The sequence below is a fragment of the Squalius cephalus genome, assembly GCF_949319135.1.
Source record: "Squalius cephalus genome assembly, chromosome: 7".
NCBI lineage: Eukaryota > Metazoa > Chordata > Actinopteri > Cypriniformes > Leuciscidae > Squalius > Squalius cephalus.
Window position 1 is genome coordinate 46176105 of NC_137128.1, and position 22005 is coordinate 46198109.

Below are 22005 nucleotides of genomic sequence, written 5' to 3' on the forward strand. Positions count from 1 at the left end.
CAAGTTGATTAATTAAAAAAATCCATCACAGGGGACACCAATACTAATGGACTTACACTCAGAAAGAGTCTGCTTTTTTTTTTATCACTCGAACCTCACTCTGCTGGTTTCCTGTACTGTTAATCGAGAAAGAAGATCTATACCATATAAGGAGACAAAAACAGCTCTCATTCTCTAGACCCAAGACAGAGGAAATGCTTCTAAGACAATAGCAGGATTTTGGGTGTACATAAACACCTTTTTAGTTGCAGAGATACTTTCAGCTCATAGAAGCCGACATTTGAAATAGCACACAGTAAATTTACACTAAGATCATATGTTTGTTGCCATGCAAGCACATATATAACATGCCACTACACACACACACACATATAAATATATATAGTTACAGAACTTTAAATTAATCATAACATTTCCTTTCCTTGAAGGATTAACATTTATCTGATTTGAAAACTAAATGTCCCCAGCACTTGGGCCAAAGTTTGAGTGTTAGAGAATTAAAAGAGCAAATTAAAAGACAGCGGTCTAAATATATAACCTAAGTATCAAGGAATCACAATTTGATTCTGCCTAGATACAGAGAATTATACATGTGAAGAACCAATCCTATTGGAGTTATTATGAAATGAACAACGTCATTTTTGCCACGCTCCTCTTCTATAAAAACCGGTGTACTGTTTAAGTATCTGCAAAGGCGTTGTCTGGAGTCTGCCAGAGTCTGCCGGGTTACTGCTGCGCAGCAGGTTAGTGGAGCAGATCTTATTCCCAAATGATATTTTCATAAGTAAGTGATGAAGTGGAGACAGCTAGTAGAGTATAACTTTGTAGTTGTCGAAGAGGAGAAGCCCTGTTTAGCTTAAGTCAGATGCACAGGGGAATTATTCCACAAAATTGTGTAATATAGGCCTACATAAAAATACAATTATCCTGCCTATTGTTTGATCCATTTAGCTAAAATAGTATGTCTTATGTATTATTATTTTGTTTTAGGGCCGTCGATTGAACGCATTATTAGATTACTTAATTACAGTAAAAAAAAAAAAAAGAATGCGTTAAAATTTTACCGCATTTAATGCTGCTGCCCCAGACCTATTTCATCTTACATTTCGGGCGTAGGTTTGATTTTGAGATTGGGGACATCCTCGGAAGTTCAGGATTCAGCAAATGAATAGGATCATGTATTAAACTATTTAGTCTATATTGACCTTAACAATATGTTAGAGGGGAGGTTGATTGCGATTTTACTTTTTTCATTTTTAAATAGTGTATATTGTCACTGTTGGTGCATGAACAGTATCTGCAAAGTTGCTGCGCTGAAAGTTCAACGTAAGCGGAGATATCGTCTTTTAAAAGTCAGGAAATTTAATGCCTGCAAAAACTACTAAATGGGACTACAACGATCAACCCTCCCTCCGGAACATGCAAAAAAGGGGGCAAGGCCATGTTCTACGGCTTTGTCGAAGAGAAAGAGTTATAGTGAAGAGCTGTAGCCATGCCGTCGAAAGTGTGTTATTTTCACCCAGCTGTCAGGTCTTCTTTGTTCGGGCTTCCTACGGACGCTGTAGTTCGTCAGCAATGGTTAAAATTTATGTTTGATTATGTTCCTGACAATTATAATCGTAATTTAGTTCTCTGTGCTGCGCATTTTACGGAAGACAGCTTCCAGAATCTACACGAGTTCAATGCTGCTTCAATGCTGCTTGACTCTCTTCATTACCGCTTTCTGGGTCTGATTCTGGCTCAAACTCATACGGCAATATTGACACCATTATTTACATTTGACCGGAGCACATGCAACTGTCTATATTTTTTAGTCTCCTAAGAGCACGGAAACTTCTTTCAGCCTCAGCTGAAGAGACGAGACATTTCCCGCAGTAGACCTGCAGCACCAGCAGTTTCAGAACTGGGCGTGAGGGGCGGGGCTTAAACAGTCATAGTTGCGCTACCCATACACATAATAATAATATAATAATAATAATATGTATTATATATATATATATATATATATATGTGTGTGTGTGTGTGTGTGTGTGTGTGTGTGTGTATGTATGTATATATGTATATATATATATATATATATATATATATATATATATATATGTGTGTGTGTGTGTGTGTGTGTGTGTATGTATATATATATATATATATTATATATTATATATATATATATATATATATATATATATATATATATATATATACACACAATGAATGTAATATTTATATGATGTCTTGTAGTATACACCCAATAGCTGGACAGCGTTGCAGAGTTATGCGTGTATAAGTGCAGAAACAGCTGTATAAAGTTAATTCAAGGTTAAAGTGATACGGATGAGACCACTCAACATATCAATCTACTGATGACTTATGTGTGATTAAAGCAAAAACATGTATTAGAGCAACTTTATAAGTAGTATGCAGGATGTACTGTATGCTGCCGTGGATGAAAAGTGATGCGGTCAAGAGGATAAAACTCGCCGAATGCAGAGGAGAACACATAAAACAGGCCTTTTTAAAGAGGGCGTTCCCCGTCTGGATGACCTAATTTGGGGAGGTCACTAATTTATCTTTAAATATTCGTGACAAGGACAGTCAGTGACACTCAGATGCTGCTTCATGACCACCTGAAGAGCGTCTCTGGCACCAGAATCATTGCTGATATTGTCTTGATTGAAAAACTTTTTAATATTTGTACTTTACTTAATACTTATATAGAGTATTTGTTGTATCAAGAGCAGGGGTGGGCAAACTTTTTGGCTCAAGGGCCACACTGGGTTTTAAAATTTGACAGAGGGCCGGCCCAGTCGCAGATTGTGAAACACGATCTCATGAAAGTGCGTATCTATACCACGAATTTTATTTCTCGTGCCATTATACGCCAAAAATGTTTTTTTGCGTGCATATGCACTGTAAACCCCTTGGTTAGGATTAGGGGTGCGGAGTGCGTGCCTATTACACGCCATAAAGTGCATATCATATGCACGCGAAAACTGCGTATCATAAGCACTATAATACAATTCGTGGTATTCGCACTTTCATGAGATTGGGCTGAGCAAACACATTTACGTTGTGGCAACGTCTGCGCGAAATTGACTGCGGGAATGTGAGAGACGACATTCTGACAATACATTTTTTATGCTAGATATCCCCCATTTAGCAGGTTATGTTTTGAGGTTAATTTTTAGTTAGTCAGATGTTATATAATTATAGCCTATACTTTTTTAAATATTGTTTATGTTTATTGTTTGGCCTAACAGTAAATTAGAAACAAAACACCTGCAAGTGTACACTTAGAAGAGTAAAAATGACAGAAGGAAGAAAAGGAAAAGGAAAAAACATTAACGTGCAACAAGTCTATGCGCTTAAGGCGCTGTCTGTTTGGTTTCCATGGTGACGCGTCGTTGCTTGTTACATGACACACCGCAGCCACAACAGCGGTGAATGAATGATGATCTGCTTTTATGTCATTTTTTTTACATTTGTTAGCTATGGCATGAAACATTTGTTAGCTATCCGATTGTCAAATATATGCAACGCTATATATATATATATATATATATATATATATATATATATATATATATAAAACGCAAAGTATTGCAAGAAAAAGGCAAAATGAACGCGATCTTAACTTAAGACAATTTTTTAAATACTCGACGGGCCGGATTAAACAGCCTAACGGGCCGTATGTGGCCAGCGGGCCGTAGTTTGCCCACCCCTGCTCTAAAGGAACTCCCTTGAAAAAAGCCTGGGAGGACGCAATACTCCTAGTCGAGGTGAAGGAAGCTTCTGCACCTCATAAGCCAGAGAAATTGTCTCTCTCTCACCCAGTGAGAGATCCTGTGCTTAGAGGCGACGAGCCTTCGACAGCCAGCCCCAAAGCATATGAACAACTGAGACATTAAATTACATGGGACAACACTGCCATGTTGTCCATCCTGACAATGACATGACAGCCCATCAGGGCCGGGAGAAAATTATCCAGGGCCAGAGAGACCCTCTGGCAATTTATGTGCCACAAGAGAAGCTCGCCCGTCCAAACACCGCACGCCGGTCTGCCCTCGAAGACCCCACCCCAACCAGTCCAAGAGTCATCCATTGTGACAACCTGGCGACGCAAACTACACCCATCTTGACCCCCTGAAGTAAAAAGGGGGAGTTACTTCTTGTTGTAGAACAGAAGCTTCTAGGGTGCTGTTCGTGACAGTGGGGTGAACCCCATCAAAGCAAGGAGGGTTGCGGCGGAACTGGAGTGTGCACTCGAATTGGATTGTACAGAGAACCCAGCGCGACACACCTGGCAGAAGTCTCCACGCTGCTAGGTGGTGAGACAAGGGCTGCACGGGAATGGGCCCTGGGAGGGGCCTCGCCGCCAGACTCTCTGAGTGACTGCCAGCGAAAGGTGGTGGGCACAGAACTAAAACATTTGAAGGAGGGCCTGAGGTGTCCTTTGTGAAAATTGGCCCACAGGGGTCACGGGGTCTCTCTCATTCCGGGGTCTAGCATAGAGGCTGGAGCTTTCAGCACGAGGAGAAAGCCAGATGAGTCTCCTTTAGTAGGTGAAACAGCTCAAATGAGAAGATGCATTGAGGGGAGATAGCCTTGAGCGTCTCCATCCTTCAGTACAGGAAGATGGTTTTGGCAGACTGACTCTGCATCCTTAAGCGCGCATGGCGGGGGGTATGACAGAGTTTGATCCGGAGAGCATCTCGAGGGGGAACAGATACGCTTCAGCGGTCTGTCCCTCCCTTCTGAGATGGGGGAAGCTCTCCGTTTCCTGACACGTGGATCAGGAACACCCCTGCGAAGCTGAAGCAGCAGGTTTTGTTGGCTGCCTCAGGTCAACACGTCTACGGGGGCGCTGACGGGGCATCGGATGGCCACGAGCTCCCCAGACCGTGCGAGTTGGGGGATGTCTCAGCTCGTCACTCCTTCTAGGGGCCTCTTTCCGGTGTGCGAAGCAGTCTCTAGGCACTGGGGAAGGAGTAGGAGGTTCGCAAGCCCTCCTAGGCATAAACTGCTTAAGGGAAGCCGACTGCGTCTTAGCAGTTCGGAATTTGTCAACGGAATTTGGATTTACCACTCAGCTTGGAGGACTGAGAATTGCGAGCCTCGTCCGGCCACTCAATGCTAAGTTTCTCAGTAGCACGTGCTAAAACATCCACAAGCTCAGTGTAGGCCGCAAAAGGCAGCGCTTCCAGGCCGATGGGCGAGAGAGCGTCGGCCGCGGACCCGAAATTCTCCGAATCAGACACAGCGCTGAATAAAACATCCTCCAATCCAAAGGAAACAACATCGCATGCCTCTGGACTGGGGCATAAATAGTTATGGAGAAACTCCACTGGAGAATCTGAGGAGCAGATGGCCATCAGCCAATGAATTGCCGTGATTCTATGCGGGTTCAGACAATCAGGGTCATTGGGTCATCGCTATGAAAAAAACAACATCTAATGGAGGCCTAAGACTTTTGCACAGTACTATATACACAGTATGTGTGCAGTTAGAGCTGGAATCATGGCTTTGTCGGGACAGCATTCTTGCAAATGAACAGAGAAAAGTGAGATGAAGTGAAATGAAGTGAAAAAATGAGACACTGCTGCTTTTTATATAATGAATTTTCCATTATGAATTATAATAGCTTGGTTCGTTGGATTGTTTTCTTATCTCAACTGAAACACCCAAGAGTTTGTTTTCAATGAGGCCGAGAACACCTCTTTCAGGATATATTGGAGCAATTATTTTGTGTGAATGTGTGCGGATCCAAGCATGATTGCAGTGTTTATATATGCCTAAACTAACCGAACTAAGGGAGAAAATGCACCAGGTTCTGTAACAAGTCTTTGAGTCCGAAGTAGATATATAGTGCTTTTCCACTGCATGGTACTGTACTGCTCACTTTCGGGGGGGTTTCCACTGTGTACCGTACCTAGTACTTTTTTTTTTAATCACCACCACGGTTGAGGTTCCAAGCGAGTCATACCGATGCTAAAATGTGACGTGTAAACACTGCAGATCACTGATTGGTCAGAGAGTATCGTCACTACCAGCGTCATTGGATTTGCGTCACGAGACACTAAACCCGCTAGATTTAAATAGTCAGCAACAGCCACCGCAGAATCATTGATATGTATAACTTTTTTTTTTATTACTTGCTTTAAATGACTTAATTTTTTTTTAAAGAAGTTGCTGTATCGTGGTCAGTAGACGAGGTGGTGGGGCAGCTATAACGATCAGTCTTTAATCACACCCACTTTGAAGCGGCACTAAACTGCAGTGGAAAAGTAAAGCGAGCCAAGCCGAGTCATACCACACAGTGGAAAAGAGCATATAGTCACTGTGCGTGTAATGCTGGGAGTACAAGCTGAATATTGTGTGTAAAAGTACAGTAACTTCAGGTAATTAAATTTCACAGACCTCACGTGTTTGATTGAGCTTATCATCACAGTTTAGCGTAATGTCATATCTTTTTACACTTCTTGCATGTTGCAGCCGGGCTGTTTGCAGCGTTCGCTAGATGTGCCATTCCACAGCTAAAGCATGACTTCCTCTGACAAAAACAAAAACTCAAAACAGTGGTGACACCAGTAAACTATTCAACTTTGTCAAATTTGCCATTTTGATGAAGAATTAAAAAAAACAAATTGCCATTTTAAATTTAGAATATGCTATGATTTACATGATTCATGTGGCAAACTGACATGTTTTCAACATATTAAAGATGGTTATAGCCTAGATGGTGAAAAAAATCATCTAAAAATTTTGATTAGAACTGCTCACGGGATGACCAAAGAAACCGTTTCGGTTACTCACGTAACCTCTGTTCTCTCTAGAAGAGGGAACGAGTATTGCGTAGTTGCTACGCTACGGGAAAGCCTTTCTTTCTCGAGATACTGAAGCCAAAAATTATCCTTAATTTTTATAATCTTGTCAACGCAGTGCGGCAGCCTGCAGACCTAGGGCGAGCTACTAGCGTGCCCATTGGCTGCCCTGCGGCAACTGCAGCAGCCTACCGCTGAGCCCTTGGCGTGACGTCACGACCAATGAGCGCGCTTGGCGCGCTTACTGCGTCACAGCCCGCGAAAAGGGGGGTGTGGCTTAGCGTATATAAACAGGGCTCGGAGGCTGCTTCTCTGGTTTCTGTCGCATGAAGCGAAATGAGCTCGTGGCGCGAGCACGGCGGGCTACGCAATACTCGTTCCCTCTTCTAGAGAGAACAGAGGTTACGTGAGTAACCGAAACGTTCTCTTACGAGAGGTTCTCTCGTATTGCGTAGTTGCTACGCTACGGGAACGCCCTTGTCAACGCCGTGCGCGCCCAGCATCCACTGAATGAGTCCCAGGGAGAGCCCGGGGAACGTGATAGCGGAGAGCCGGGCGGCCTAAAGAGGGCTAGCGCCGTACATAAGCACACACTAGGGGGTTTGGAGCGGCACGGCCGGTCCGAACTGACAATTCCCTGCATAGTGCAGCTCAACCAGTAGAGCTAAATCACACACCGTAGCCCGCGCACAGATAGTGGGCCGGCATACGCGAGACTTAGACTGATAACACTTTCGCCTGCAAGGCGGGAACATCCAGGTTGTAAAACCTAACAAATGTAGAGGGGGAGGCCCAGCCTGCCGCTGCACAAATGTCATGAATGGGAATCCCGCTGGACCACGCCCACGACGAGGCCATGCCTCTGGTGGAGTGAGCTCGAATGCCCAATGGGCACTGCAGGTCTTTAGACGCATAAGCCACAGCAATAGCGTCCACTATCCATCTGGACAGGCTGTGTTTCGAGGCGGCGAGACCCTTGGTGCGCCCACCAAACGAAACAAAGAGCTGATCCGAGCGCCTGAAAGCGGCGGACCGTGAAATGTAGTTCCTCAACGCCCTGACCGGGCAGAGGAGATTACCATCGGCCTCGCTGCCATGCGTTGGCAGGGCTGAGAGGGAAATGACCTGTGCTCTGAAGGGAGTGCCCAAAATTTTGGGAACGTACCCATGCCTCGGTCTGAGAATGACTTTGGAGTCATTAGGTCCGAACTCGAGGCACGCGGCGTTAATAGATAACGCGTGAAGGTCTCCCACTCGTTTGACTGAAGACAGTGCTATCAGAAAAACGGTTTTGAGCGTGAGGTATTTCATATCCACAGTTTCCAAGGGTTCGAAGGGATGCGCTCTCAGGGCCTCCAAGACCAGAGAAAGATCCCACATAGGAACCGCGGGGGGTCGCGGGGGGTTCATCCTCCTGGCTCCCCTAAGGAAGCGGATGACGAACTCGTTCCTTCCTAATGCGCGGCCCCGCTCTGAAACAGAGAGCGCTGAAATGGCCGCAACATAAACTTTGAGCGTGGAGGGGGACCTGCCCGCGTCCAGTAGCTCTTGAAGGAAACACAGAATTCGCGATACCCCACATGTCTGTGGATTGAGCCCCTTAGCAGTGCACCATCTGTTAAACACTGACCATTTCGACATGTAGAGCCGCCTCGTAGAGGGGGCTCTAGATTGTATGATCGTGTTCATGACCCCGTCTGGCAGATCAGCCTGTAATCGTTGAGGCTCCACGCATGCAGAGACCAGCGCTCTGGATGGGGATGCCATATCGAGCCGCGGGCTTGAGAGAGAAGGTCTCTCTTCACCGGTATCGGCCAGGGGGCTGAGTCTGCCAGCTGTATTAGATCCGGGAACCAAGCTTGGTTCTCCCAGCATGGGGCTATGAGGAGCACTGAGTGGCGCGCTTCCCTGATTCTCTCGATGACCTGAGGCAGCAGAGAGACCGGGGGAAAAGCGTACAACGGGCCGCTGGGCCAGGTCTGGGCCAGCGCGTCCTCGTTCTTCGAGAAGAACTCTGGGCAATGAGCGTTGTCTTTTGACGCAAAAAGGTCGACTTTCGCTTTGCCGAAACGGCGCCACAGTAACTGGACTGTTTGGGGGTGTAGAGACCACTCCCCAGGGGGAACGTTGTCCCTGGACAGTCTGTCGGGACCCTCGTTCAGGTGGCCAGGCACATGCGCGGCTCTCAGCGAGCGCAGAGAGTGCTGAGCCCACACGAGGAGGCGTTCCGCCAGGGTGCAGAGCGTCTTTGATCTGACACCGCCCTGGCGATTCACATAGGCCACTACCGATGTATTGTCCGTGCGGACTAGAACATGGTGACCGTGGAGGAATGGGAGGAAGTGTTTGAGCGCTTTCTCGACCGCGAGCATCTCTAGACAGTTTATGTGTAGGAGATTCTCCTGGTCTGACCAGCGGCCATAGACCGGTCTGCCTTCGAAGAGCGCTCCCCAACCTAGGTTGGAAGCGTCTGTCGAGACAACTTTCCGGTGTGAAATCACTCCCATAGTCACTCCCGTGAGATACCATTCGGCTGCCAGCCAGGGCTGCAGGGCTGAAATGCAGCCCTGATTCACTCTGACTCGCAAGCCGCCGGCCGCCCAGGCTCGGTGGGGCACGCGCGCTTTCAGCCAGCGTTGAAGCGGGCGCATGCGCAGTAAGCCCAGCTGGAGCGCTGCTGCAGCTGAGGCCATATGCCCCAAGATACGCTGGAATGTCCTCAGCGGAACCCGGCTGCCTATTTGGAGGGATGCGGCGAGGAGGCGGATGCGGCGCGCGCGCTGCTCCGACAGTCTGGCCGTCATAGCCACCGAGTCCAGTTCTATTCCAAGAAAGGAAATTGACTGACGGGGCGATAGCGAGCTCTTGGTCCAGTTGACCGAGAGACCCAGCTCCTCCAAATGGCTGAGAAGCGCTGTTCTGTGAGACACAAGTTCCGTCTCTGACTGCGCTAGAATAAGCCAATCGTCCAGATAATTCAGTATTCGCATTCCCTGTTTTCTCAGGGGAGCGAGGGCCGTGTCCATGCATTTCGTAAATGTACGGGGTGCCAAAGACAGGCCGAAGGGCAGGACTGTGTACTGATATACTCGACCGTTGAAGGCGAATCTCAAGAATGGCCTGTGACGGGGAGTTATCTGGATCTGAAAGTATGCGTCTTTTAGATCGAGAGAGATAAACCAGTCTCCTGGGCGAATCTGCGCGAGGATTTTTCTGGTTGTGATCATTTTGAACGGCCGTCTCATGAGGGCTTTGTTCAGATGTCTCAGATCTAAAATAGGTCTTAACGCTCCGTCCTTCTTGGGTACGAGGAAGTAGCGGCTGTAAAAGCCCGACTCGCTCAGAGAAGGATGAACCTGTTCTATAGCCCCTTTGCGCAGCAGCTTCGCTATTTCTGCTTGAAGCAGGTGCGCAGCTTCTGAACTCACTCTCGTCTCCGTCTGTGCTGTAAAGCGCGGAGGGCGACGAGCGAATTGAAGCGAATAGCCGTGTTTTATAGTATTCAGCACCCATTCTGACGCGCCCTGAATCGCTTCCCATGCTTTCGCATGCATAGCTAGGGGTCGAATGGTCTCTGGGTTCAGATCGCCGCGCTGCGCGGGATGGGGAACCTGTATCAGAGAGGATGGAGCGGCGTGCGCGCCGCTGGTGCTCGAACACGGGGGCTGGTAAACAGTATTGGCCGACTGAACAGCATTCAGTAGCTCGGTCCCATCGGATGGAGCGTGATTTGCTGTCAAACATCCCAGGCGCGAGAGTGGCGTGGGGATTATAATGTCTAAAAGTGAGTGCGCGTGCTCGTGAGCGGGCGCAGAGTTTACACTTATGACATGGCCAGTGTTTGGGAGCTTTAGAGGGTCTGTGACCCAAGGTAACTGACTGGCAGAGCGAACAGCGGGTAGGTGTGAGCACAAGGCTGTGGGCACATTTTCTACACTTAATACTCGAGCGGCTTGCGTCCGCTTCATGAGAGAGCGCTCTGTGCGCGTTACCATGGGGACCCTGTTTGTGTGAAGCAGTGAGCACATGGGAGTGGGCACATTTTCTACACTTATAATACTCTCGGCCTGAGCCGTTGTTGCCCGGGGTAACCGAGTGACAGAGCGAGTTACGGGTAGATGTGAGCACAGAGTTGTGGGCACATTTACTACACTTAGTACTCGAGCGGTGTGTGACCGCTTTATGAGAGAGCGCTCTGAGCGCGTTACCATGGGGACCGTGTTTGTGTGAAGCAGTGAGCACGTGGGAGTGGGCACATTTTCTGCACTTACAACACCTTCGGCCGGAGCCGGAAAACCCGAATTTACACTCTTTCTGAGATTTATTTGGGCCGCCGTAAAAACGGCGTTTGTGTGCAGGCGAGCGAGTGGTATTACTGGCTCGTTGGCTGCGGTGTAAGCTGCTGCAGTAGCCTGTACTGAGGGGACTGACAGAGCTGGGCGTTTTGATGGCGGTCCGGCCGCAGCGGGACTCAGCCATCTTTTCCTCCCTGCGGGTGCTAGGAGGACTTCGCGGGCTCAGACTTCAGCGTTATCTTGGGACGCGGACCCCGGGGGGGCGGCGGTCTGTGACGGCTGGTTGAGCGCGACCTAGGGCGGCCGCCCTGGCGTCGCTGCGAAGCAGTTGGTGGCCGAGACGAGCGCTGTGTGGAGCTGCGCGCAGGAGGCTGAGCTTGAGAGCGGCCTGCGGCTGGGCTCGAGCGGCGGGGCAGGAAGAGATTCATAGCCTGCGACGCCTTCTGTACTTCAGAGAAGCGGTCCACAATCCCGCTGACCGCAGGGCCGAAGAGGCCAGTGGGCGAGAGCGGGGCGTTGAGGAAAACAGCGCGTTCTGACTCACTCATATCCGCCAGCGTCAACCATAAGTGTCTGTCGATGACGGTGAGCGCGGCCATGGATCTGCCGATGGCTTGTGCAGCGGTTTTGGTAGCGCGGAGCGAAAGGTCCGTCGCGCTGCGCAGATCTGTTAAGGCTGTGTGATCCGAGCCCTTCTCGTCCAATTCACGGAGGAGGTCGGCTTGCAGGATCTGGAGAACAGCCATCGAGTGCAGGGCGGAAGCAGCTTGGCCGGAGGCGGCGAATGCGCGGCCGGCGAGAGCTGATGTGGTCCTGCAGGCTTTGGACGGCAGGGCAGACTTTGAGCGCCATCTAGCAGACGGCGGGCAAAGGTGCGTTGCCACCGCTTCCTCAACGGAAGGGATGCCGGTATATCCTTTCTCGGCGGCCCCGTCCACCTGGGAGAGGGCCGAGGAGACAGATGAGCGGAGTCTAGCGGAGAAGGGCGCGTTCCACGACTTCGATAGCTCCGCATGGAGCTCGGGCAGGAAGGGTGCTGACCTAGAGGCTGGCGCTTGGCGGCGGCTAGGCAGAAAACACCCGTCGAGTCGGTTCGGCGCGGGCTCCTTGGGTGGGGACCAGTCCAATCCCAGTCGGTCGACCGCTTTGGTGAGGAGGCGGATAAGCTCCGCGTCAACACTGGAGCGGGACCTGCCAGACTCTGGAGTCGAGGAGGCGGAGCGGTGAGAGCCCGACCATTCCTCGCTGTCCGAAGCAAGCAGAGAGCAGCTGTCAGCGGCGTCATCTGCTTCATCCCCAAAGGCGACGGCAGTGCAGGCAGTGGCCGGCCGCTGCGCGTCGGTGAAGGGCGGGGGAGAAGGAGAGAGCGAGGCTCGCGGGAGGGGCTCCGGCGAGCGCTCAGCTATAACCACCGGCTCGGGAGGCCTTTGAGAGCGGCGTTTCTTCTTTCGCGGCCCTGAAGAGGCAGCCGGGGAAGGTGGAGGATCATCAAACATGGCGAGTCGAGCCCGCAGGGTCGACATCGGCAAGTCCTCACACTGTTCGCAGCCGCCCGTGGAGAGGGCGCGGGCTGCGTGGTCGAGGCCCAGGCAGAGAGCGCAGACCACGTGGCGGTCTCCGTCGCTGAGCGAGGCTCTGCACGAGCCACAGGATGAGCGAGGCATTTGCAACAACGCCTCGCGCTCTTTTAGATGCAAAGTGTGTCGCGGGGCGAACACACACACACATACAACACAGAGCAGTAAAGGATATATTCGCCGGATAGCGAAGCAGGCAGGGAAGGCTGAAGGCGGCGAAGGCGGCCGGCGTCCTCAGGCTGAGATCCTCGGCGTGCTGGTCGCTTGATTCAACGGCGGCTTCCTCGGAGAGCAGCGATGCGAAGAGCTTCGCTGAAAAGACAGAAATCAGAGAAGCAGCCTCCGAGCCCTGTTTATATACGCTAAGCCACACCCCCCTTTTCGCGGGCTGTGACGCAGTAAGCGCGCCAAGCGCGCTCATTGGTCGTGACGTCACGCCAAGGGCTCAGCGGTAGGCTGCTGCAGTTGCCGCAGGGCAGCCAATGGGCACGCTAGTAGCTCGCCCTAGGTCTGCAGGCTGCCGCACTGCGTTGACAAGATTATAAAAATTAAGGATAATTTTTGGCTTCAGTATCTCGAGAAAGAAAGGCTTTCCCGTAGCGTAGCAACTACGCAATACGAGAGAACCTCTCGTAAGAGAACTTTTGTTTTGGTGGCAATAAACAATAAGAGTTTGTTTTTCTTCATAACACACATTAGGACAAGTTTGTAAGAATCCTAAAAAAGGCATTATAATAACGTAATCAAATTTTGCAAATCAAATCTAAATTAATTTTCCTGAATTTACAAAAACTGCTTTTGATTTAAATTTTACTGCCTACTCAAAGATTCACACTTTTAGCCGGTAGGGAAGAACAAAAATTTACAAATGATCAGACTGACATTTCAACATGCACCAATATGAGAAAGAATCAGACAATTAAAACTCTATAAAACATACATGTCATTGTCATACATCATCTGAGGGTACAGTACTTGGGTGTTTAGGTGAATGTTATTTACAGTAATATAGTAATGGAATTATTTCAGTCCATAAAAGGAGCAGCATTTAAACAAAAATTGCTAAAGGAACTGCCAAAGGAAATGGCAGCTAAAATCTTGTTACAAATTAACCAACACTATGCAGTATTTTTCATTGTAGAATGAATATTCTCTTTCTTTTTTTCTTACAAGATCAAACCACAATTATTGAAGAGAAGATGGACAACACAACCACAAAAGACAAAAGAGAGAGACATAGGGTAAGTGCGATGTGAAGTGTAAAGCAATATAAGAAACCCGAGATATTTAAAGGTTCTCTAAGCGATGTCACACGTTTTTTAGGCTGAAACATTTTTTGGCTGAAACATACAGCAAACATCTCACTATCTGCTAGCTGCCTGTCCCCTGAACACACTGTAAAAAAAACGCGGTCTCTGTAGACAGCTCAGGCTCCACAAATGGCAACAAAAACAAACTGGGCCAACCTGGACCACGAAACATAAACAGTGTTCCAGCAAATAACCGATAAGAATGATTTGGAGGTGGGGGTGGGGGGTTTAGTGCGCGTGCACATGAAGGAGTGGGGAGTGGAGGAGAGAGAAGCATGAAGAGGGAAGTTAGCTAGAGGAGAGATGTCCTAGACAACGACTAACATGAGAATTATTCCGGTGAACAAATAGCAAAGAAGAGGGAAAAGGAGAAGGAACGCACAAAGTCCCCAAAGGGAATGGGAGGGGACGGGATGAGGAGGAGGGAGGGTCGAGCTAGCCTCAGTTTTGTTTGACAATACTTAGAACATCAACAAGAAGTGACGTCACCCAACATCGCTTAGAGCACCTTTAACAGGTTTGGGAATCCATTAGTTTATTTAGGCAGGCAAAGTGCTGCCTCTCATGTACAGTTGTTTTTTATACACACATGAGGCTGATGTAAAGTTGAAGCTGTGAAGTTACAACATGAAGTTGTTTTATAATAATATACAAGTTATTGATCATATCTGACTATGGTGCCTGCAAGTCTTTTTGTAGAAAATATGTTGTTAGAAAACTTGCTGTTTTCAATTTGCAGCTCTTTGTACTGGCATATCTATACAAAAATGAGACATAAGAGTAAAACTGTCATGTTTATGTTACAGGCCGAAACAGCCAAAGACCTTAGAACACAAGGAAAAGATGTGGAAAAAGAAGTGGAGGAACTTTTTCAAAGACTTAAACTTGAAGTCAAGAGAAACAAACTGAGAGCTTCAGATGTTCTTCAGATAACTGCAAAATCATTACAGTCTCATGGGTCTTGTACTGAGGAGGAACTGGTTCATATGTTTTTACAAAAATTACTGATGATGAACTATAAAGCAAGAAGTATCACGGTTACAGATACTACGAAGCAACACAAAGAAAAACAACAAAAAGCCCCACAACCATCTGCAAACAATGATGATGCGTTAAATGCAGTTTTTGGAAGAACATCAACGTCTAATATAAGACAGAGCAACACAGACCCCATTCACCCAATGGATGTTCAGATGGCCGTGTTTCATTGTGCTGATGGTTTCCTGAAGCAGATGATGGTCACTAAACTGTCCCAGTGCCGGTACGCGCTGCCTCTGCTTGTTCCTGATCTGTTCACTCATCAGATTGAGTTCCCTCTCTGGACATTTAGAGAAATTAACCAGAGCTGGAAAATTATAAACGACAACAAAGAAATCATCAGTAAAATCCAGCCGATCTACAAGGCAGAAACTCCAATGGTGTTTTTCTTCAGGTTTGGCTCAGTGTCCTCATCCAAGTCTGAGCTGATGAACAAGCTGATCAATGAGAAACACGACACGTTCTTCAACAGGAACTGCCCAGGCAGCAGCAGAACCCGAGTCCTGATGGATGGAGTGGTGGAGATCGCCTGGTTCTGCCCCTCTGGGACATATGATGATAAATTCACTGAACGCGTTGCATTCTGTAATCTACACGGTGATGCAGGAGACCATGAGAAACAGATGCAGATAATGACTGAAATGGCCTCAGTCAAAGTTGTTGTTTTACCACAACTGGACAGAAATGACAAAAGTGCAGAAACATTCCAAAAACTCTTCGAGGACCCAAAGCCAGTGATTTTCCTTCTTCCTGAGGATGATTCACCGTACACCGAGGTGGGGATTGGAAAATATAAAATTGGTTTGAAAGACAGAGGTCAAGCAGATATATCTAAAGATCTAAGAGAAGCTATTACAGATAGCCTCTCATTCTCCTCTTCAAAATCACCTTCCACTTTCAGACTTGAAAATGTGGCCAAACACTCAGACATCAGAGTAGATCAGAAAGATGTTGATGACTGCAGAGAAGGAAGAGAAGCAGCTCAAAAAATGGTGAGACTACTGGAGAAGAAAGATCTGACAAAGATTAAAGAATCATTTCTGCCCTGTCAGGGAAAACTGTGGCATCAGTGGTGTCAGAAGAATAAAGAACTACATCGACCACAAGGGGATGTCACAGAAATGGAAATCAGTAAAAAAAAAACTGAGATGATGAAAGTCCGTGAACAGCAGCATAAATCTGACATAAGTGGGTTTATACATTTATTCGTGGAACAAATGAACTCAGGTGCTGCCAATAAGTCAACGTTTTTTCTTAAATGGCTCAGAATCCTCCTGGATGAATATACCTCCGCTGACCTTTCAAAACTACATCATGAGTATGATGAAAAGTGGTCAAACATCTTAAAACTGAAAGAAAATCCTGAAGAATCTGAAAAACTCAAGGTTGAACTTCTGGAACTATCTAAGAAACTTCAAGCTGCAGCCTTTGGTTTGGAGCACATCCTCAGAGAAATTGGACAGATTTATGAATCATGTTTATCTGTGAAGAAGAACAAGACAGACCTGCAGATTGACTATTATTCTCTCCCGGGTCTTGCAGCACAGATGATGATCTCTGGATTTCCTCTGGAGCTGATGGATGGAGATGCTGGCCATGTTCCTCTGGTCTGGGTCACTGCTGTTCTAGAAGAACTCATCCAGAAACTGGGAGACCAGAGAGTCTTTGTTCTGTCCATTTTAGGGATTCAGAGCTCTGGGAAATCCACCATGCTGAATGCCATGTTTGGACTGCAGTTTGCCGTCAGTTCTGGCAGGTGCACCAGAGGAGCTTTCATGCAGCTGGTCAAAGTGTCGGACGAGATGAAAACACAGATGAACTTTGACTATATTCTGGTTGTTAATACTGAGGGACTTCGTTCTCTAGAACTGGCAGGAAGATCAACAAGAGATCATGACAATGAATTGGCCACATTTGTTATTGGCCTTGGAAATTTGACATTGATCAACATCTATGGAGAAAACCCCACAGAGATGCAGGACATTCTTCAGATTGTTGTTCAGGCCTTCTTGAGGATGAAGGAGGTCAGATTAAGCCCCAGCTGTGTGTTTGTGCATCAGAACGTTTCAGACGTCACAGCTGAAAAAAATACCATGGAAGCAAGGAGACGACTGCAGGAGACACTGGATACGATGACCAAACTCGCTGCAGAAGATGAAGTCTGTAATGCAGAACGTTTCAGTGATGTCATTCAATTTGATGTACAGAAGGATGTGAAGTATTTTGCTCAGCTCTGGGAGGGCAGCCCACCAATGGCACCACCCAACCCTTCATATTGTGAAAATGTTCAAGACCTTAAGAAAACTCTTCTTTCTTGTGTTTCACAATCAAATGTCATGATGCTGACAAACATCAAAAATCATATTAAAAATCTCTGGGATGCTTTACTGAAAGAACGCTTTGTGTTCAGCTTCAAAAATGCTCTGGAGATTGCCACATACAGAAAACTGGAGACAGAATACAGTAAGTGGACCTGGAATCTTCGGAAGGCCATGCTGGAAATTGAAAACAGATTACAGAACAAAATAGAAAATGAAGCAATCAATGTGGTTGAGGAAAGAGATCTTCAAGAGGAACTAAATGTAATGAGTACAGAAGTGAAGAAATCTATGTCAGAATTCTTTGAGAGAGACAGCAAAGCCAATATTCTGATTCAGTGGAAAAAATCTTTCGAAATAAAAATCTCACACATACAGGAAAACATTGTTAGGGAAACAAAGTCGAAACTGAATGAGGTGCTACAGCAGCGAGTCCTAAAGAAAAAGATTGATGCTCAGAGGACACAAAATGAAAATGCTCTGCTTGTGAAGGCCAAAAATCTTGCCTTAACTCTCAAAGACCAAGCAAATAATGATGCATTACTGCAAAGACATTTTGATTCATTTTGGGAAAAATGTGTAGGTAAGATTAAGAAAGACACACCTCAAGGCACAGACCTTTACATTTTAAAAGATACGATGGAGGTCCTCGGTGACGCCAATGAAAGGTTCGCAGACCCCTCAATGAAGAACAAAACGTGCAACATTTTCAAGATGTCAGACTATTCAGAGTATGTACAGATTCAAAAACCTTTTACAAATCAATTGACATTTACTTACTTTCAAGTTAAAAAGGATCACGCTCAAATCAATACCTTAATTGCAGATATTGCAGAGCAAGCAAAAAAAATTATCATGTCAAAAAACATTGCAAAGATGGGCTACAATAAAAGTTACATTCAAGAACTCAGTGATTTCATCAAAGAAAAAATAACAAAATATGAGGAAAAACAAAAACAGAAATATGTGTTCAAGAAACACTTCTTCAGTGATTTGGTCCTTGCCATATTGCACACAGTAGAACCGACAATCATGGAACAGCACAACATTTTCAAGGAAGCCAATGATCCTGTTCTCTATTTTACAAGAAAAAGAGCAGATTATTACAGTATTTTCCAGAAATACTGCCAGGGGGCAACATCAGCTACGATCATAGGTGAGATCATCTGCAACAAACTTAAAAAACCCATTGAGCAGAGTGTCTACAAAAAAACTGCCCGAGATTTGGCAGATGAAATGAGGGCAAAATGTGAATCACTGAATGGAAACAGATCTAATCTGGAGAAACACATCCTGAAGACACTGGCAGAAAATGAGGATTTTGAGGCATACAAAACCTACATTCATAATCCCAAAGAGCACTTCCAGAGTTTCATCAGAGAGGAAGTCAGTCAGTACATCACTGCTAAGTTCGACACCAGTGTTCTGCCCAAGATGAGCGATGATTTAAGACAGAAGGAGAAGCGGATCGTAGAAGCAGCGAAGAGAGCAACTGAAGAGGTTGATGAATACCATGAAGATGCTGATCTCTGGTTGAAGATTTTCACTCTGATGTTATCAGATGTGCTGATATTCTCTGAGAATGACCTCAGAGGAGTTAGTCGTGATGGTGTTGATGTAAAACTCCTAGAAGAGGTAATCATAAATAAAATTCCTTCTATAATATCTGCCATTGGCAAGAAATTCAGTACAGAATCTTTTCCATTGAGGCTGGAACATAAGGACAGGCCCAATGAGATACTATATGAACACCTCTGTAAGTGCTGTTGGGTTCAGTGTCCGTTCTGTAAAGCCATTTGCACCAACACAGCAGAAGACCACGATCCACAACCTCACAGTGTTCCTTTCCATCGAATTAATGGACTGAATGGGTGGCATTATAGAGGAACAGAAAATCTTTCTGCAGATTTTTGCACAACTCTAGTGTCAAGTACTGGGTCTTTTTACCCATCTAGTGAATCTAATAAATCCATTAAATATAAAGATTACAAAACTGCAGGAGGGGTTTATGCTGAATGGAGCATCACCCCTGACTTCACTCAGCTGTCATATTGGAAGTGGTTTGTCTGCAGATTTCAGAAAGATCTGGAAAATCACTACAATAAAAAATTTCAGGGTCATGGTGAGATTCCGGGTGAATGGAGAAATCACCGAAACCAGGATGCTATTGAGAGTTTGGACAAATACATGTGAACAAACAGTCATTTTTATTCTTTGATTTAAGTCTTTTTGAATAATATTTTAGTTCAAGTCAGAACACCTTTGAAGAAAATGCTAGACTGTTAGAAAAAATTATAAAGCTTAATAATTAAATGCATAAAGCTAATCATTAAATGCAACTAAACTCTTCTGTATAATAATGGAGTTCTGAATATGTATGCTTTTGATAAGAAAATAGTTTTTGCATGCTTATTTGAAACATTAAGAGGATCTTTTCCTAATATCATTGTTAGCAACAATCAGTTCCTAAATGTATACAAAATACTTCATAAATGTGTTATAAACTACAGAAAACAGGAGATTTGAAACTCCTGCAATGACATGTTGTGCATGTTTGATTTCTGAGTCTGACCATGAATTATTTTGTGACTTACATAATTATGCTAAGACAAGGGCCTAAATAATAATGCATGTGTCCTATTTCACCTATGATATAAAAGAAAAGTGTCTAGCAAATGCATTAAATGATGTCAATTCTGAATAAAGGTCAGATTTTAATTCTTTCAAGTGCATTTTGTGCCTGATTGCAGATCACATCCAGACACCCCTGGAATCAAAGCTTTAAGTGATCGAATAACAATCCGATTGCTCTTGACCACATTAAAAGCCAGGTGTAAAAAAACACATTTGTAGTTGTTAAGATACAGTTGTTCTGTAAATAGAAATGTGTTTTGTTCTTCACATTCAGCTAATATGTAAGAGGTTAACTTATTAAATGGTTATAAAAGTGTGTCATAAGTATTTCAAACTTGACATGAGTATGAGGATCATAGAACTATTTCAATCTGAGTAAGTTATCTACTTTGTTTCTCTTCATTAAATTGTTTGACTGAAGTTTCTCCAATTCATATAAAAACACACTATACTACAAACATATGCTTGTTTACTACATTTTTTTTAACTTTAGCTTTAATTGAGCGTGATTGCCGCAAAACTAGTCTCTGCACCAAAACCAAAGATTGTCTTATTATTCCATTCCATGTCTTATTATTATGTGTACCAAAATATATATACCCTGCTGATGCCCGGGATAGTTGCAAATTTCCTGACCAATGATTTATGAAAATTATTTAAATCCTGATGCTTTGCCATTTTGACTATGGCTCATTTCCCCCCCAGGAGTATAGCCTACCAGTTATGGCCAGAGAGGATGGTCAGCACAATTCCCATGAATGGCAATGTTCAAATTCACATCCGTCTCCACTGGGGGTATAAGACGCCTGCATGTTGGGGTCTCCATCTGGCTACCTGGTTGATGCAAGGATAGATCCTGCAGTAACGCAACCTGTGGAATGATGGAAGGAATATTCTATTTACTAAACTAGTTTCAGTGAATGGCATTAATAATTTCAAAGAAGATGAACAGATTTTATAGACAACTGAAAAAATTATTTAGTATGCCAAGCATTTCAAAGAGAAGGAAAAGTTAGCGTGATTAACTGAAACACAGATGTTCGGAGGATACTGATCTTCTTCAACACCGACGCTCTCACAATTTGCTTTGATGTCAGGCGCTCTGGCTCCCGGCAAACATGTGACTATGGTGGCTTGTGTCTCTATTTTCACGTTCCGTGTAATAGAATCGCCAATAACTAGGACACATTCAACAGGATTCTCAGTGGGTGTTTCACTGAGTGGGGAGAATCTATTTGTTATGGTAATCGGAACGGAAGAGCAGTGATTTGTCCCGCTACTACAGTGTCTCATCGTCACCCAGTTGCCCTGCTGCACGGGCTCTACTTCAGCCGGAACCGAACAATGTACAGAGTTCACTAAGCTAGTCGCATCCAAAGCAGTATCTTAAGCCCTTGCACTCTACTATCCTCAATTAAAGTTTGGATGCATGTCTCTAGTTCTGAAATCTTCTCCGTCAGCCTGACTATCTCCCTGCCTTTATCACATGTAAATCCTTTAGTGCTGACAGAGAAGGATATGCTATACCTGTGACACGAAGTGCAAGTGACAATAAGAGAAGATGACTGACTCACCGTGTTTGTTGACTGATCCTAGACCACAGTTGCTTGATGGACTCGTAAATGGCATGAGAGAAAAAATAAAGATGGCAGGCACAGATGGAACGTTAACAGGTTAGCGAATTACTAGCGTGTTGTGCTAGCGATAACGATTTAGATTGAAGCTAGCAATGTCAGGTTAATGTGTGGTGATGAGTAAGTTATATTTAGCAATATAAACAAAAAGGAATGATAGTAAATAAAGATTCAAAACTATATAAATATATACAGAGCATAGGCTACAGACCCAAACAGTAGCAAGGCAGACAGGAGCAAAAAATAATCCTAGATCTAGATCTAGACAAGAGTCATCCTAATCTATGTGAATCAAATAGCCTACAAGAGTCATCTGAATCAATGTGAATACAATTTTTTTTGATGACGAATACGAATAAATGCATACCGTACGAATATTTC

At 45.4% G+C, this 22005-nt stretch overlaps 2 protein-coding genes across 2 annotated transcripts in view; one reads left to right on the forward strand and one right to left on the reverse strand.

The window, feature by feature from the left end:
• Positions 1-22005, reverse strand: part of pias4b (protein inhibitor of activated STAT, 4b) — a 176629-nt gene that overhangs the window by 44156 nt on the left and 110468 nt on the right. The window lies entirely within an intron of this gene.
• The window catches only part of LOC307161943 (interferon-induced very large GTPase 1-like), a 65944-nt gene continuing 44632 nt past the window's right edge, over positions 694-22005 (forward strand). Inside the window, exons 1-3 of the mRNA XM_079876911.1 lie at positions 694-743; positions 13864-13931; positions 14807-17501. Coding sequence (XP_079733037.1) covers positions 13890-13931; positions 14807-17501 — 2737 coding nt within the window. The 5' untranslated portion in view covers positions 694-743; positions 13864-13889. The remainder of the gene's footprint in view (positions 744-13863; positions 13932-14806; positions 17502-22005) is intronic.